This window comes from Lynx rufus, unplaced genomic scaffold, assembly GCF_022079265.1.
Source record: "Lynx rufus isolate CCGP_SWC_20201006 ecotype Redwood Valley unplaced genomic scaffold, mLynRuf1.p SCAF_13, whole genome shotgun sequence".
Taxonomy (NCBI): Eukaryota; Metazoa; Chordata; class Mammalia; order Carnivora; family Felidae; genus Lynx; species Lynx rufus.
The window spans coordinates 10840660-10858751 of NW_025814827.1; the positions used below are offsets into that span (position 1 = coordinate 10840660).

General features: G+C 38.1%; 1 protein-coding gene across 6 annotated transcripts in view; it reads left to right on the forward strand.

Annotated features, from left to right (window-relative positions):
* DENND4A (DENN domain containing 4A) overlaps positions 1-18092 on the forward strand; it is a 135626-nt gene that overhangs the window by 37071 nt on the left and 80463 nt on the right. For all 6 annotated transcript variants that reach the window (XM_047074922.1, XM_047074924.1, XM_047074923.1 and 3 more), the window contains exons 3-4: positions 1182-1514; positions 6882-7131. In XM_047074922.1, the coding sequence (XP_046930878.1) occupies positions 1204-1514; positions 6882-7131 (561 nt within the window). In that variant the 5' untranslated portion in view covers positions 1182-1203. The remainder of the gene's footprint in view (positions 1-1181; positions 1515-6881; positions 7132-18092) is intronic.

Sequence of the window (18092 nt, forward strand, 5' to 3'; positions counted from 1 at the left end):
AATATCTGCTCTATATATTAAACTTTTTTCTTATAACTGTTATATAAGCAATGACCGCACTCTGGGGGGGCATATTCTCCTAAAGAAACAAATAAGGTTTAAATGACACCTGAAGGAGATTTTGCTATTAAAGTGTTTGCAAACACATAATGGAATTTTACTTTGCGTATTTTTTCTTTGAATTTTTTATAAGCATGTATTACTTTTAACATCTCTGCCCTAAGTACTTGTAGTATTTGAAGTTCCTCTGTTTGTTGTATCTGTTGAGACTCATTCAGGGTGGATTTTTCTTTGTATGTTTTTATAGTTTTGGAATAGGAGGTCATCTTCAGCTGGGGTTTATCTGTGGAAAACCTGGGTTGAGGGTGTTGCCTTCCAGAACTGTTTTGTATTTGCTTCCCCCAGGGTACCACTAGCCTGGGAACACAGTTGTTGTTAATATTTGTTTGGAGCTTCTTGGGACAATGGAGATGGCTTAAGGTCAAACTTCATATCCAAATATGAGTAGGCCTGTTGTTATACATTCACATAGGAGCCTTTTTACCTCCTTCCTTCCAAAAGCTGGGCCCAGATTGAGGCCCAGTATTATCTCACTGTACCAGCAGATGGATTTTTTAAATCCACTCTTTAACGGGGGATATAGCCCTTTGCAGCTCTTGGCTTTATGCAGATGTTTCAGTTCTAATTCCCTATCTTATGTGGTCCCAAAGCCTTGTCTCCGGTCCCTGTAATGCCTTTTAAAACACAAACCCCCTGATTACCGATGAGACGAGATCAGCAAACTTCCCCCACCCATTATCAGCTCATATGGTGCACTCTGGTCTTTGGTTTTCTCAGTGTTTTGAGGCCCTGGGGATTTCATTTTTACAGGTTAGTCTGTGCATTTACAAGATGTGTTTTGTTGTTGTTTGTGCTGTCTACTTAGGTAATCCAAGCTTCCACGTTGTTACAAATGGAAATTCATGTATTCAGAAATTCTTATATTCAGAAAATAGTACTGAATCCATTCCTATTTTTTAAAGAGGCCACACATTTTACATATTAAAATGAAATGTGTAATAACAGTACTGTGTTTATCAGGGAAGTGGTGTTCTTTTTATAGATTTTCATTTTTATTTACGCACAAACCACTTCTATTTAATTTATTAGAGGAGAATGTTAGTCTTTCACTTTCTTTTTAGATGTAACCTTCTGTAATGGAAGATGATTGAAGATAAGGGGCCTCGTGTTGCTGACTACTTTGTTGTAGCTGGATTAACTGATGTTTCAAAGCCTCTGGAAGAAGAAATTCACTTCAATGATGCCTGTCATAAAGTAGCTAAACCAAAAGAACCTATTACAGATGTTGCAGTTATTATTAAATCTCTTGGGGAGGAAGTGCCACGGGATTATATCTGTATTGATGTTACTCCAACTGGATTGTCAGCTGATCTCAATAATGGAAGTCTTGTGGGGCCACAGATTTACCTTTGCTACAGAAGAGGAAGAGATAAGCCTCCACTTACAGATCTGGGGTAAGTTTTTTTTGTTTGTTTGTTTTTGTCTTTTAAGAATTGTTGTTATTGATCCAAATAATATGTCTTGTAGATTTTGAAGTTCACCGTTCAATTCATTCATTAATAGATATGTGGCAGCTTTAGAAAAATAGGGACATGATTAGAATCCTGTGTTGTCTTTCTGTGTTCCTTATACCGTTTGAGTGTTCCTTTGTCCTGCAGGTTCCCAGCACTTTCATCTTGGTGGAATTTCTTTCTGTTAAATAAACTTTTTTTTTCTTTGAAAGTTTCAAACTTCTACAGTAAAGTACCAGAAAACTAGTGTTTTTTCCTGACCGTAAAAATTTTAATCATTTTAAAAGTACTAGAAAAGGGTGACTTTTGAGCATCAGTTGTAATGATCATTGTAGGTGGATGCTTAAATCTGTATGCATCAAACAAGGATCTTGGGGTAAATTAGTGCTCTACTTAGGATATGATACTGAACTTAGGGCTTCTTTTTCCCATATAGCTTTATTGAGATAGAATTCATATGCCATGAAATTTACCGATTTAAAATGTACAATCCAGTAGTTTTCAGTATAACTTATAAAATTGTGCAACCAGCACCACAATAAACTTCAGAACATTTTTATTATGGCAGAAAGAAACCCTGTACTCATTTTAGCTGCTGTCCCATTCTGCCTAACCCCCTCAGCTCAAGGCAATGCTTACTCTGCTTTCTGTATCTATGGATTTGCCTACTCTGGACATTTTATATAAATGGAATCATATTCTAAGGCAAAAAAATAATACATTTTGTGCCTGGCTTCTTTCACTTAGCATTATGTTTTCCAGGTTTATTCGTGTTGTAGTATGTGTCAGTACTTCATTCCTTTACATGGCTGACTAATATTCCATTTATGGATGCAACATAAATTGTTTTCACAATTTATTCATCAGTTTGATGGACATGTGGGTTGTTCGCACTTTTTGGTTATTATGAATAATGCTGCTGGAAATAGTCATATATAAATTTTTATATGGTCATATGTTTTCATTCATTTCTCTTATGTATATACTTAGGAGTGCAATTGCTGGGTCATTTAATAACTCTGTTTAATCTTTTGAGGAACTGCCAGACTGTCTTCCCAAAAAGCTGCATGACTTTGCATTCCCACTGGCAGTGTATGAAGGTTCCAGTTTGTCCGCATCCTAGCCAACATTTTGTATCATTGTTTTGATTGTGGCTTTCCTAATGGTATCTCATTGTGGTCTTGATTTGCATTCACTTGATGGCTAATAATGTTGAGCATCTTTTCGTGTATTTACTGGCCATCCGTAAATCTTTTGAGAAATGTCTATTTAGAATCCTGTACCCATTTTTTAACTGGCTTATCTTTTTATTGTTGAGCTTTGAGAGTCCTTTATGTATTCTAAATGCAAGTCACTTATCAAATATATAATTTACAAATATTTCCTCCCATTCTGTGGGTTGTCTTTACACTTTCTTTATGGTATCCTTTGAAGCTGAAAAGTTTTTAATTCTGATCAAGTCTGATTTGTCTATTTTTTCTTCGGTTGCTTGTGTTTTGGCATCCTCTCTAAGAAAGCTTTTACTAATCCCAAGTCATGAGGATTTACACCTAAGTTTTTGTCTAAGGGTTTTATACATTCAGCCTTTATATTTCGATCTTTGATCTGTTTTGACCTAATTTTTGTATATGGTCAAGGAAGGGATCCAGCCTCAATATTTTGCTTATGGATATCCAATTGTCCTAGCACCATCCGTTGAGGAGATCATTCTTTCCCCATTTTCAAAAATTAATAGGTCATAGACATATGGGTTTATTTCTGGACTTGCAAATTCTGTTTTATTTGTCAACATGTCTGTCTTTGTGCCAGTACGCAGTTTTGAATACTGTAGCGTTGTATTCAGTTTTTACATTGGAAGTGTGAATCTTTTACATTGGAAGTGTGAATCTACCAGCTTTGTTCTTTTTCAAGATTGTTTTGGCCATTCTGGGTCCCTTGAATTTCCATATGGATTTTAGGACCAGCTCATCAATTTTTGCAAAGATTGGGGCTCTTTTTAAAAGATGAGTATTTGTGTGTGTGTATATATATATATATATATATATATATATATATACACACACACACACACACACACATACATATTTATTTACATTTATATATTTCTCTTTTACATGTATATGTAGTTTACATTTTTTAAAAAGAACCCAAATCTTTGCAGAAGTTGATATTATATACATTATATAATATGTATTATATATACAAAAGGAGAATATATAAGTGTAAAGACATCTACATAAGATATAGATATAGATATATCCATATACACATGGGGCAAAAGAGGAACAACACTTTAAAGGTAGAAAAATAAGATGCCCACTGAAAAACTGAAAGAAAAAGGCCAAAGGAAAGCTACAGGTAGCTCTAATAATGTCTTCAAAATAGATGAAAAGTTTATAAGGAATGAAGATTAGCTTTATTGTTTTCATTACTCAGTTGCAAAAAAGGCGTGACTTTAACTTACAATATTTGAGTTAAAATTGGGAAGGGGGTGCCTGGGTGGCTAAGTCAGTTAAGCATCTGACTTCGGCCCAGGTCGTGATCTCATGGTTTGTGGGTTCGAGCCCTACATCAGGCTCTGCGCCGACATTGGGGAGCCTACTTGGGATTTTCTCTCTCTGCCCCTCCCACACCTGTGCTTTCTCTCTCTCTCTCAAAGTAAATAAATAAACTTCAAAAAATAAAAACAGAGAAGATATCAACATCCCTACTGATGTTACCAGTAGGGGCTATAAAAGTTTCATCTCCTATTAAGTCTGAAAGTGGATAGTCATATTTACTAATGCCTAAGGGGAGATAGAATGAATTGGAATTGGAAGAGCTCCTGAAATTTCTTCCACTTTAAAAATTCTGTCACTTAATGTTTGATATCAAAAAGTTATACTAAAAATCAATTTTTGGGCCCCTGAGTAGCTCAGTGAGTTAAGTGGCTGACTCTTGATCTCAGCTCAGGTCATGATCTCGGGGTCATGGTTCAAGCTCCATGTTGGACTCCATGCTGGGCATGAAGCCTACCTAAAAAAAAAATAATTTTGGTTCTATTAATTCATGAATGAATTATAGTAATTTTAAGTTGGTTTCAGAACAGCTACTATATTGCTTCTTCTAAAGCTTATATATTTAGTAAATGGCTTGGGAAAGTAAGCCAGCTGTTAGATCTTCTTTTCAAAAGATTAGGTAATTTGCTCCTATGATCACTGATCATCATCACAATTCTAACTTGTGGATAAAATGAAGGGAATGTTGCAGATTCTCGTTAAGGTGTTGAAGTTTCCTAGTTTAGAGATGAGGACTTTTCCAAGCACATGAAGGATTCTCCAATAGTGAAGAACTTAAACTGGAATATAAATTAACCATCCTTTTTTTTTTTAATTTTTAAAAATTTATTTTGAGAAGGGGGGAGGGGCAGAGAGAGAGGGAGAGAGAATCCCAATCAGGCTCCATACCCAGAGCAGAGCCCAACTTGGGACTCAGTCCCATGAACAATGAGATCATGACCTGATCTGAAACTAAGTGTCAAACACTTAACCCACTGAGCCACCCAGACACCCCAAATTAACCACCCTTACAACTATCCTAACTTGTTGTCATTGGGGAGGAGAGAGCATCATTTTTTAACAGCCTGTGAAAAGCTTAGTTTAGTTAGAGAAGAAAAGTTCCTAACAATTTAAAAATCAAAAGTAGTAATGCAAGTACTGGATTTAACAACACAATACCTGATTAAAGAAAATAGTTATCAAATATATATTCCATATCTTTAAAAAATTGGAGGTGATGGTAGTTTGTTGGTGGTGGTTTGTGTTATATTTAGATTTCTTATTTTCAGTTGAGCAGCTGTTTTCCAGTTCTGTCAAGATCCTGTGAGTTAGATTATTTTTAATGTTTATTTATTTTTGCGAGAGAGAGAGAGAGAGAGAGAGAGAGAGAGAGAGAGATTAGGGGAGGGGCGGAGAGAGAGGGAGACATGGTATCTGAAGCAGGCTCCAGGCTCTGAGCTGTCAGCACAGAGCCCCATGTGGGGTTTGAACCCATGAGCAGTGAGATCATGATCTGTGCTAAAGATAGATGCTTAACCCACTGAGCCCCCCAGGTGCCCATGTGAGTTAGATTTTTCAATGTTGTAGCCTCTCTGATTAGTACAAGGCTCAGAGAGGTTAAATATCTGCCCAAGAGAATACAGCTAGTAGCCAATAGTAGAAATTGGAATTGAAGTGTGTTTAATTTCTCTCTGTTATAGTGCCTTTTTTTTTTTAAAGATTAAAGAAAACAAAACAGAAAAGCAAGATCAAAAGGGAGAGAGGGAAGAATAAGCATTTAAGCTAACATTAGGATAAACATAGTTGCTATAATTGTAACTATCAAATCTAACTCCAAATTTTCAAAATAGAATGTTCAGAGAAAAATTTCTTTAAGTTTGCAGATGGTCATGACATAAAGGGAAATTAAAAATTATATTACAGTGAAATAATTTGACCAGTTTTTGGCACTTAATTTTATTTGAATTATGGGATTTTATAAAAGGAAATACTGACTGATGTTGAGGATATTGCCTGTTACAACAGTTTTTATAGCAAATGCAGAAACACACTCAGTATAGTAGAGCTTTAAATTTTCATTGGCTCATGCCAAGTACAAATCAGTGAATTCTCTGAGGGAATAGACTGTTGTTACTCCAGTATGACATTTTCCTTGTATCCCCAAGTACTTTTTAGAAGACTTAAGGAACAGATGCCTGGCCTGCCCTTTAATAAAATCCTACCATTTTACCACAATAAAGAAAAAGAAGAAGAAAAAAAAGCCTATGTCTTTCACCCATCCTTTCGATTAAAGGTGGATTTGAGGTTATTTTCTCTTTTGAAAACCTAAAACTGTCTCTTAAACCTGAGGGAAGCGTTGGAAGTAAAAGTGTGTAAGCAGGTTCTATACTGTCTGGCAAGGAGCCTTTTGTAAAATTATAACTTTGGCTAAAACCAAGTTGCTTTTTCTAAAAAAGATGCTTGGTTTTAGAGACAAAAATAAACACATCTGTTAAATGGAGTGCCACAGCAGGTGCGTCTGCACTTAATCCTTGCCTTTCTGTGGTTTATGCCAACAAACCTAAGAGGTAATCTGACTTTTCCTTACATTATTTTAATTTTGGTCAGGGAAACCGTTACCCTTTAGTTTTACATGGGATGGTTCAACTCAGACTTGCTGTAAGATTGGAATATCTGCTACATTTAAGGATCAGTTGATGATACCTGAAAATATTACCTATCCTATATGAAGATGTTTTGCATTTGTGTAGTTATTTATGTATTTTTGTTTTAGGGTTTTATACGACTGGAAAGAAAGATTGAAACAAGGGTGTGAAATTATTCAGAGTACTCCATATGGACGCCCTGCAAATATTAGTGGCAGTACCTCATCACAAAAAATTTATATCACTTACCGAAGAGCCTCTGAAAACATGACTCAGAATACGTTGGCTGTCACAGACATATGTATTATCGTACCCAGTAAAGGAGAAAGCCCACCACACACATTTTGCAAAGTCGACAAGAATCTCAATAACAGTATGGTAAGTGACTTGTTTTGTACTGGTAAAATTAGCCACTTATGAAAAGAACATGATTTAAAATCTTTGAAAAACAGCAGAGCATAATAACTGAATTAAAAAATATGTTTTTAAAGATAGTGGATCTTTCCTTTTTGGGAAAATAATTGTACTTTCAAAAGGAACTGTGCAAAAAGCAATTTGCTTTTTTTTTTTTCTTCCAATTTAAAGAATATGTTTCCCCTTACTGGAAAAGTAATACACTAGCCAAGGTTAACCCCTTCACTTGTGTGCCAGATCCCACATACTTACGTATTTGAAGACATGGCTTCAGCAATGTTTCTACTTTTTAGGAATCATTGGTCTTTCTCTATTGCATTATTTACTCCAGCACGCAAAGCCTACTGCAATATTTCCCATCTTTACGAAACTTCTTGACTCGTATGTTTGCCTCTGTCTATTGCCTCATTTCATTGTTCTCCTTTGCAGTAAAACATCTCAAAAGACGTGACTATATTCTGTCCCCTTCCTCACTTTGACTCTCTAGCTTAGGCTTTTGTCTCTACCATTCCACCAATATTACTCTTGCTGTTGAATTCAGTGGTTTTCATTTGTAATTTTTCAGTAGGTTTTGACATAGCTGATCACTTCTTTCTTGAAACAGTGGCAGGAAGATAAGATGGATTCTCTTCCTGAGTACTCTGTAGCTCTTTCCTCCTACCTTACCCATCATTCCACTTCTGCCTTTGCTAACTCCTTCCCTTTGCCCTAATCTCTATATGATGCAGTGAAAATTGTACTCTTCTAGTTACTCAGGCTAAAAACCTTGAAGTAATCCTTAACCTTTCTCTTCTACTTTTCATCCAATTCTTCTGTAAATTCTGTTGACTCCAATTTCGGAACATACTCAGACTCTCCATTGCTACAACTCTGGTCCAAGCCATAATCCCCTTTTAACAGGATGGTTGCAATAGTATTCTAATTTAGGAGACAGGCAAATTTTCATATAAAGGGCTAAATAATAAGTTTTGTGGGTCATATACAGTCTCTGTCACATATTCTTTTTTTTAAACCCCTAAAAATTAACAACTAGTCTTAGCTCAGGTGTACAAAAACAGGCCTTGGGTCAAATGCAGGCCATTGTGTGCCAGATCCCTGGTCTAACTGATCAAGGCTTCTACTTCTTCCTACAGCCTATTCATCATGTAGCAGCAAGAGCGATCCTTGTAAAACATAAATTGGATCCTGTTCACTCCTCTGCTTACAACCCTTAATGGCTTCCCATCTCACTCTTAGTCAAAGTCCTTTCAGTAGCCTTAAGGCTATGCATGATCTGTAATTGTCTTTGTTCTTTTATTGCTGTTTTAAATTTTAAAAAGAAATGTGTGCCGCCCCCCAAAACATTGAGAGGGGGAGCAAATTGTAGGCCTATGAAGTGAAAGTTCTTGTTCTTACTTTCATCTTTTGTAATGCCTTTCCAGGATTACCAATTAATGATTTTGGCTTGTGTCCTTTCAGGCCTTTTGTCCTTTCAGATATGTGTGCAATATACATAATGTGAATGAATTCATCCTTTATTTTTCAAAAATTGGAACTTTCTATATATTCTGACAGAAGCTTTTTTCCACTATCCACCTTCATGAGTTAATAGAACTCTCTATTTCTTACAATAATTATATACTATTCCAGAAAATAAGAATAAAGAGTAATGATTACAAGTTATTTCCAGTTCTTCCCATTATTAGTGATGCTGCTTTGATCAAGCCTGTACCTTTTTCTTTGTGTATTTATTGGAATGTCTCTGGAAGAATAAATAAGTGGAATTGATGGGTCCCTGGGTATGCTGTACATTTTGAAAAGTGTTGATACATTGCTCTGAAAGGGTTGTGGCACTTTCAGTAAGAATTCCCTTTCCTGAGGTACCTGGGTGGCTTAGTCAGTTAAGCGTCTAACTTTGGCTCAGGTCATGATCTCACGGTTCATGGGTTTGAGCCCCGCATTGGGCTCTGTGCTGACAGCTCAGAGCCTGGAGCCTGCTTCAGATTCTGTGTGTGTGTCTCTCTCTCCCCTCCCCCCACTCACACTCTGTCTCTTTCTCTCACAAAAATAAACAAACATAAAAAAAAAAAAAAAAGAATTCCCTTTCCCTTGGGGTGCTTGGCTGGCTCAGTTAGAACATGTGACTCCTCACTGGACTAGGAAGATGGCGGCGTAGGAGGACGCTGGGCTCACCGCGCGTCCTGCTGATCACTTAGATTCCACCTACACCTGCCTAAATAACCCAGAAAACCGCCAGAGGATTAGCAGAACAGAGTCACCGGACCCAAGTGCAGACGAGAGGCCCACGGAAGAGGGTAGGAAGGGCGGCGAGGCGGTGCGCGCTCCACGGACTGGCGGGAGGGAGCCGGGGCGGAGGGGCGGCTCGCCGGCCAAGCAGAGCCCCCGAGTCCGGCTTGCAAAAGCGGAGGGGCCTGACGGACTGTGTTCCGACAGCAAGCGCGACTTAGCGTCTGGGAGGTCATAAGTTAACAGCTCTGCTCAGAAAGCGGGAAGGCTGGAGGACAAAGGGAGGGTGAGCTGCGGAGCCCCCGGACGACAGAGCTCAGTTTGGCGGGGAACAAAGGCGCTCTCCAGCGCCATCTCCCCCGCCCATCCCCCAGCCAAAATCCCAAAGGGAACCGGCTCCGGCCAGGGAAATTGCTCGCTCCGCGCGAACACCCAACTCTGTGCTTCTGCGGAGCCAAACCTCCGGCAGCGATCTGACTCCCTCCGGCTGCACAGGGCCCCTCCTGAAGTGGATCACCTAAGGAGAAGCGAGCTAAGCCTGCCCCCCCTGCCGCCGTGCACCTTGCCTTCCCACCCCAGCTAATACGCCAGATCCCCAGCATCACAAGCCTGGCAGTGTGCAAGTAGCCCAGACGGGCCACGCCACCCCACAGTGAATCCCGCCCCTAGGAGAGGGGAAGAGAAGGCACACACCAGTCTGACTGTGGCCCCAGCAGTGGGCTGGGGGCAGACATCAGGACTGACTGCGGCCCCGCCCACCAACTCCAGTTATACACCACAGCACAGGGGAAGTGCCCTGCAGGCCCTCACCACACCAGGGACTATCCAAAATGACCAAGCGGAAGAATTCCCCCCAGAAGAATCTCCAGGAAATAACAACAGCTAATGAGCTGATCAAAAAGGATTTAAATAATATAACAGAAAGTGAATTTAGAATAATAGTCATAAAATTAATCGCTGGGCTGGAAAACAGCATACAGGACAGCAGAGAATCTCTTGCTACAGACATCAGGGGACTAATGAACAGGCACGAGGAGCTGAAAAACGCTTTAAAGGAAATGGAAAGCAAAATGCAAACCACCACAGCTCGGATGGAAGAGGCAGAGGAGAGAATAGGTGAACTAGAAGATAAAGTTATGGAAAAAGAGGAAGCTGAGAAAAAGAGAGATAAAAAAATCCAGGAGTATGAGGGGAAAATTAGAGAACTAAGTGATACACTAAAAAGAAATAATATACGCATAATTGGTATCCCAGAGGAGGAAGAGAGAGGGAAAGGTGCTGAAGGGGTACTTGAAGAAATCATAGCTGAGAACTTCCCTGAACTGGGGAAGGAAAAAGTCATTGAAATCCAAGAGGCACAGAGAACTCCCTTCAGACGTAACTTGAATCGATCTTCTGCACGACATATCATAGTGAAACTGGCAAAATACAAGGATAAAGAGAAAATTCTGAAAGCAGCAAGGGGTAAACGTGCCCTCACATATAAAGGGAGACCTATAAGACTCGTGACTGATCTCTCTTTTGAAACTTGGCAGGCCAGAAAGAATTGGCACGAGATTTTCAGGGTGCTAGACAGCAAAAATATGCAGCCAAGAATCCTTTATCCAGCAAGTCTGTCATTTAGAATAGAAGGAGAGATAAAGGTCTTCCCAAACAAACAAAAACTGAAGGAATTTGTCACCACTAAACCAGCCCTACAAGAGATCCTAAGGGGGACCCTGTGAGACAAAGTACCAGAGACATCACTACAAGCATAAAACAAACAGACATCACAATGACTCTAAACCCGTATCTTTCTATAATAACACTGAATGTAAATGGATTAAATGCGCCAACCAAAAGACATAGGGTATCAGAATGGATAAAAAAACAAGACCCATCTATTTGCTGTCTACAAGAGACTCATTTTAGACCTGAGGACACCTTTAGATTGAGAGTGAGGGGATGGAGAACTATTTATCATGCTACTGGAAGCCAGAAGAAAGCTGGAGTAGCCATACTTATATCAGACAAACTAGACTTTAAATTAAAGGCTGTAACAAGAGATGAAGAAGGACATTATATAATAGTTACAGGGTCTATCCATCAGGAAGAGCTAACAATTATAAATGTCTATGCGCCGAATACCGGAGCCCCCAAATATATAAAACAATTACTCATAAACATAAGCAACCTTATTGATAAGAATGTGGTAATTGCTGGGGACTTTAACACCCCACTTACAGAAATGGATAGATCATCTAGACACACGGTCAATAAAGAAACAAGGGCCCTGAATGAGACACTGGATCAGATGGACTTGACAGATATATTTAGAACTCTGCATCCCAAAGCAACAGAATATACTTTCTTCTCGAGTGCACATGGAACATTCTCCAAGATAGATCATATACTGGGTCACAAATCAGCCCTTCATAAGTTTACAAGAATTGAAATTATACCATGCATACTTTCAGACCACAATGCTATGAAGCTTGAAGTCAACCACAGGAAAAAGTCTGGAAAACCTCCAAAAGCATGGAGGTTAAAGAACACCCTACTCACGAATGAGCGGGTCAACCAGGCAATTAGAGAAGAAATCAAAAAATATATGGAAACAAACGAAAATGAAAATACAACAATCCAAACGCTTTGGGACGCAGCGAAGGCAGTCCTGAGAGGAAAATACATCGCAATCCAGGCCTATCTCAAGAAACAAGAAAAATCCCAAATACAAAAACTAACAGCACACCTAAAGGAAATAGAAGCAGAACAGCAAAGGCAGCCTAAACCCAGCAGAAGAAGAGAAATAATAAAGATCAGAGCAGAAATAAACAATATAGAATCTAAAAAAACTGTAGAGCAGATCAACGAAACCAAGAGTTGGTTTTTTGAAAAAATAAACAAAATTGACAAACCTCTAGCCAGGCTTCTCAAAAAGAAAAGGGAGATGACCCAAATAGATAAAATCATGAATGAAAATGGAATTATTACAACCAATCCCTCAGAGATACAAACAATTATCAGGGAATACTATGAAAAATTATATGCCAACAAATTGGACAACCTGGAAGAAATGGACAAATTCCTGAACACCCACACTCTTCCAAAACTCAATCAGGAGGAAATAGAAAGCTTGAACAGACCCATAACCAGCGAAGAAATTGAATCGGTTATCAAAAATCTCCCAACAAATAAGAGTCCAGGACCAGATGGCTTCCCAGGGGAGTTCTACCAGACGTTTAAAGCAGAGATAATACCTATCCTTCTCAAGCTATTCCAAGAAATAGAAAGGGAAGGAAAACTTCCAGACTCATTCTATGAAGCCAGTATTACTTTGATTCCTAAACCAGACAGAGACCCAGTAAAAAAAGAGAACTACAGGCCAATATCCCTGATGAATATGGATGCCAAAATTCTCAATAAGATACTAGCAAATCGAATTCAACAGCATATAAAAAGAATTATTCACCATGATCAAGTGGGATTCATTCCTGGGATGCAGGGCTGGTTCAACATTCGCAAATCAATCAACGTGATACATCACATTAACAAAAAAAAAGAGAAGAACCATATGATCCTGTCAATCGATGCAGAAAAGGCCTTTGACAAAATCCAGCACCCTTTCTTAATAAAAACCCTTGAGAAAGTCGGGATAGAAGGAACATACTTAAAGATCATAAAAGCCATTTATGAAAAGCCCACAGCTAACATCATCCTCAACGGGGAAAAACTGAGAGCTTTTTCCCTGAGATCAGGAACACGACAGGGATGCCCACTCTCACCGTTGTTATTTAACATAGTGCTGGAAGTTCTAGCATCAGCAATCAGACAACAAAAGGAAATCAAAGGCATCAAAATTGGCAAAGATGAAGTCAAGCTTTCGCTTTTTGCAGATGACATGATATTATACATGGAAAATCCGATAGACTCCACCAAAAGTCTGCTAGAAATGATACATGAATTCAGCAAAGTTGCAGGATACAAAATCAATGTACAAAAATCAGTTGCATTCTTATACACTAACAATGAAGCAACAGAAAGACAAATAAAGAAACTGATCCCATTCACAATTGCACCAAAAAGCATAAAATACCTAGGAATAAATCTAACCAAAGATGTAAAGGATCTGTATGCTGAAAACTATAGAAAGCTTATGAAGGTAATTGAAGAAGATTTAAAGAAATGGAAAGACATTCCCTGCTCATGGATTGGAAAAATAAATATTGTCAAAATGTCAATACTACCCAAAGCTATCTACACATTCAATGCAATCCCAATCAAAATTGCACCAGCATTCTTCTCGAAACTAGAACAAGCAATCCTAAAATTCATATGGAACCACAAAAGGCCCCGAATAGCCAAAGGAATTTTGAAGAAGAAGACCAAAGCAGGAGGCATCACAATCCCAGACTTCAGCCTCTACTACAAAGCTGTCATCATCAAGACAGCATGGTATTGGCACAAAAACAGACACACAGACCAATGGAATAGAATAGAAACCCCAGAACTAGACCCACAAACATATGGCCAACTCATCTTTGACAAAGCAGGAAAGAACATCCAATGGAAAAAAGACAGCCTCTTTAACAAATGGTGCTGGGAGAACTGGACAGCAACATGCAGAAGGTTGAAACTAGACCACTTTCTCACACCATTTACAAAAATAAACTCAAAATGGATAAAGGACCTAAATGTGAGACAGGAAACCATCAGAACCTTAGAGGAGAAAGCAGGAAAAGACCTCTCTGACCTCAGCCGTAGCAATCTCTTACTCGACACATCCCCAAAGGCAAGGGAATTAAAAGCAAAAGTGAATTACTGGGACCTTATGAAGATAAAAAGCTTCTGCACAGCAAAGGAAACAACCAACAAAACTAAAAGACAACCAACGGAATGGGAAAAGATATTTGCAAATGACATATCGGACAAAGGGCTAGTATCTAAAATCTATAAAGAGCTCACCAAACTCCACACCCGAAAAACAAATAACCCAGTGAAGAAATGGGCAGAAAACATGAATAGACACTTCTCTAAAGAAGACATCCAGATGGCCAACAGGCACATGAAAAGATGTTCAGCGTCGCTCCTTATCAGGGAAATACAAATCAAAACCACACTCAGGTATCACCTCACGCCAGTCAGAGTGGCCAAAATGAACAAATCAGGAGACTATAGATGCTGGAGAGGATGTGGAGAAACGGGAACCCTCTTGCACTGTTGGTGGGAATGCAAATTGGTGCAGCCGCTCTGGAAAACAGTGTGGAGGTTCCTCAGAAAATTAAAAATAGACCTACCCTATGACCCAGCAATAGCCCTGCTAGGAATCTACCCAAGGGATACAGGAGTACTGATGCATAGGGGCACTTGTACCCCAATGTTCATAGCAGCACTCTCAACAATAGCCAAATTATGGAAAGAGCCTAAATGTCCATCAACTGATGAATGGATAAAGAAATTGTGGTTTATATACACAATGGAATACTACGTGGCAATGAGAAAAAATGAAATATGGCCTTTTGTAGCAACGTGGATGGAGCTGGAGAGTGTGATGCTAAGTGAAATAAGCCATACAGAGAAAGACAGATACCATATGGTTTCACTCTTATGTGGATCCTGAGAAACTCAACAGGAACCCATGGGGGAGGGGAAGGGAGAAAAAAAAAAAAGACGTTAGAGTGGGAGAGAGCCAAAGCATAAGAGACTGTTAAAAACTGAGAACAAACTGAGGGTTGATGGGGGGTGGGAGGGAGGGGCGGGTGGGTGATGGGTAGTGAGGAGGGCACCTTTTGGGATGAGCACTGGGTGTTGTATGGAAACCAATTTGTCAATAAACTTCATAAAAAAAAAAAATATTTTACATTAAAAAAAAAAAATAAAATAAAATAAAATAAAAAAAAAAAAAAAAAAAAAAAAAAAGAACATGTGACTCTTGGTCTCAGGGTCATGAGTTCAAGCCCCATGTTAGGCATGGAGCCTACTTTAAAAAAATGGTTGTTATCAATCGCTTTTTAATTATTGACTAATAAAGCAAGAAATCATTCTAATTTTAATTTGCATTCCTTTCGTTATTGTGGAGGTTGAGCATATTTTAATATATAACTGCATTGAATGGCATAATATTACTGCATTAAATGGATTTTGCCACAATGTATTTACTCCATCTTCTATTGTAAGACATTTAGATTCAATTTATTTATATTATAAGCAAAGCTGTTATGAACATAATCACAACTAAATTTTCCATAGAATAATTTACATTTATTGAGCTCTTATGTGCTATTCACTATTCTGAGTATTTCATATCCATTAATTCAGTTAATTCACAACCCCCTGGGTAGTGTTTCCCACCCACATTTTACAGAGAAGGAAATTTGAGAGTTAAAAAGGTTGTTTGCCCAAGGTCATTCATACCTTCAGTAAGCAGGTGAACCAAGATTCGGACCCAAACTATAGAACTCTAGAACCAAACTCTTAAACACTATACGGCATTGCTAAATTATTCCCTTATGATATGTCCTGAAATTTGTAGATCAAAGCTTTACTTTTAAGATTTTTATCCAGAAAGGCTTAACCAATTATAATCCTACCAACAAAATATGAAAGTGTTGGGTTTTTTAAATATAACTTTGTAAATAGTTGGATTTTTAATCACAAATTTTCAAACTTATTTTCTTAATTATCCCAAAACAGATATGTACATTGTCCTGTTATAACTATGTAAATGAATACTTTGCTGAGATTTAAGATATTTTTTAAATGTTTATTTATTTATTTTGAGTGAGAGAGAGTGAGTGTGTGTGAGCCGGGTAGGGATAGAGAGAGAGGGAGAAAAGAAAAGAGAGAATCCCAAGCAGTCTCCTCAGTGTCAGCATAGAGCCCAACGCGGGGCTCAATCTCATGAACAGTGAGATCATGACCTGAGCCAAAATCAAGAGTCAGACACTTAACCTACTGAGCCACTCAGGTCCTCCGGTATTTAAGATTGTATACATATTTATTAAGTTTTTATTATGGGAAGTTGATTTTTTTTAATTATTATTTACTCTCTTTTCTGTTAAGCTAGCAACATGAGAAACACTGAAGGTTTAGATAAAGCTAGAAGAGGAAGAACCGGGGTGTATTGATATGTGACTGGATATAGTACAGATTTTGAGACCCTGAAAAATATTTTTAACTCCCTCAGTAAGACAGTAAAATAGATTGGTGTTGTAGTGGTTAAGGTCAATATAGCCAAGTGGTTCAGAGCACAGACTGGATCCAGGGTGTCTGGCTATGAATCCTAATTCTGACACTGACTCTGTGACTTTGGGCAAGTTACTTTGTCTCTCTATGCATCGATTTCACAATGGTAAAGTGAGGATGATAATAGCATCTAAGTTATTGTGATGATTAAATGAATTTACAACTGTGTCCCAGTACACATGGGATGTGTGAAAGCACTAAATGTGTATTATCTGTATCTTTCAATTCTTTAAGAAAATTTTCTTTAAGAAAAACCTGCAACTTTAAGTAGTATCAGTATTTGTTTAAAATTTTTAAATAGGTAATTCAAAAAATAGATATTGACATGATCCAAACTGTATCGAAAAAGAATAATCTGCAGCAGTGTTACCCCTAATTAGATGACCATTTTTTTTTTTTTTTTTTTTTGTCAACAGCGATTCACACACAAAATGTCCTATCCTTTTGTGCCATCCTTCCATATTATTTTGATTTGGTGATAACATGTGATAGTTGGAGAGATTATGATGGAAAAAAAAGATCATGGTAGCAAACAGTTTTACAAGCCTTATGTGGTATTGATAATGATGTCAAGAAGAGTTTTTTTTTTTTTTAATTTTTAAAGCTTATTTATTTATTTTGGGGGAGAGAGAGAAAGCATGAGCAGGGAAAGGGCAGAGAAAGAGGGAGAGAGAAAATACCAGGCAGGTTCCATGTCAGCACAGGGCTCGAACCCATGAAATGTGAGATCATGACCTGAGCCAAAGTCTGATGCTCAATTGACTGAGCCACCCAGGCACCCCGTAAGAAGGGTTTTTAAGCTTTTATGATACAATGTCCTGCTTAATATCATTTCAGATTTGGTTTGGAATTTTAGCAAGATTATGCAGGCTCACAGGTAACTTGCCATTTTCCCATTGGTGAATTTTCCATTTATTTTGTGGATTTGTTGGGTTTTGACACAAAGTAAATTGATAATGTCATCAGAACCGTTTCTAGGTTTTATTAGTTAATCAGGGTGCTCAAGGTAGACTTACTGCATTGAAACTGAACCCGGAGATAGGAATTTTCTATGTTTTCTTATCCTGAAACATTGGTCCCAATGTTGTCAGAGAGCATTTATTCTCTACTAAAAGAAGGAAGAGGAATGTAACACAGTGTGAACGGAAATGGACTCCACCTAAGCTAGTGGATTTGAAATCCAGATATGTGATTAGACAGGTTCCTTGATTCTTTGTGCCTCAGTTTCCTCGTTCACGATATAGGGATAAAGTTGTACTTTTTTTTGTGAAGATTAAATGAATTAATATTTTTAACTAACTTAGGATACTGTCTGGTACACAGAGAGTGCTATATAAATATTAGCTATAAATTTGGTTAACTCTGCTTCATCAGTCCCTTTTATGTGTACTTAATGTCTGGGGAAAAGCTTTTCATTTCATTTTTTCAATTGAGATACAATTGACATTCAGCAAGGAAGAGCTTTTTAAATTTAA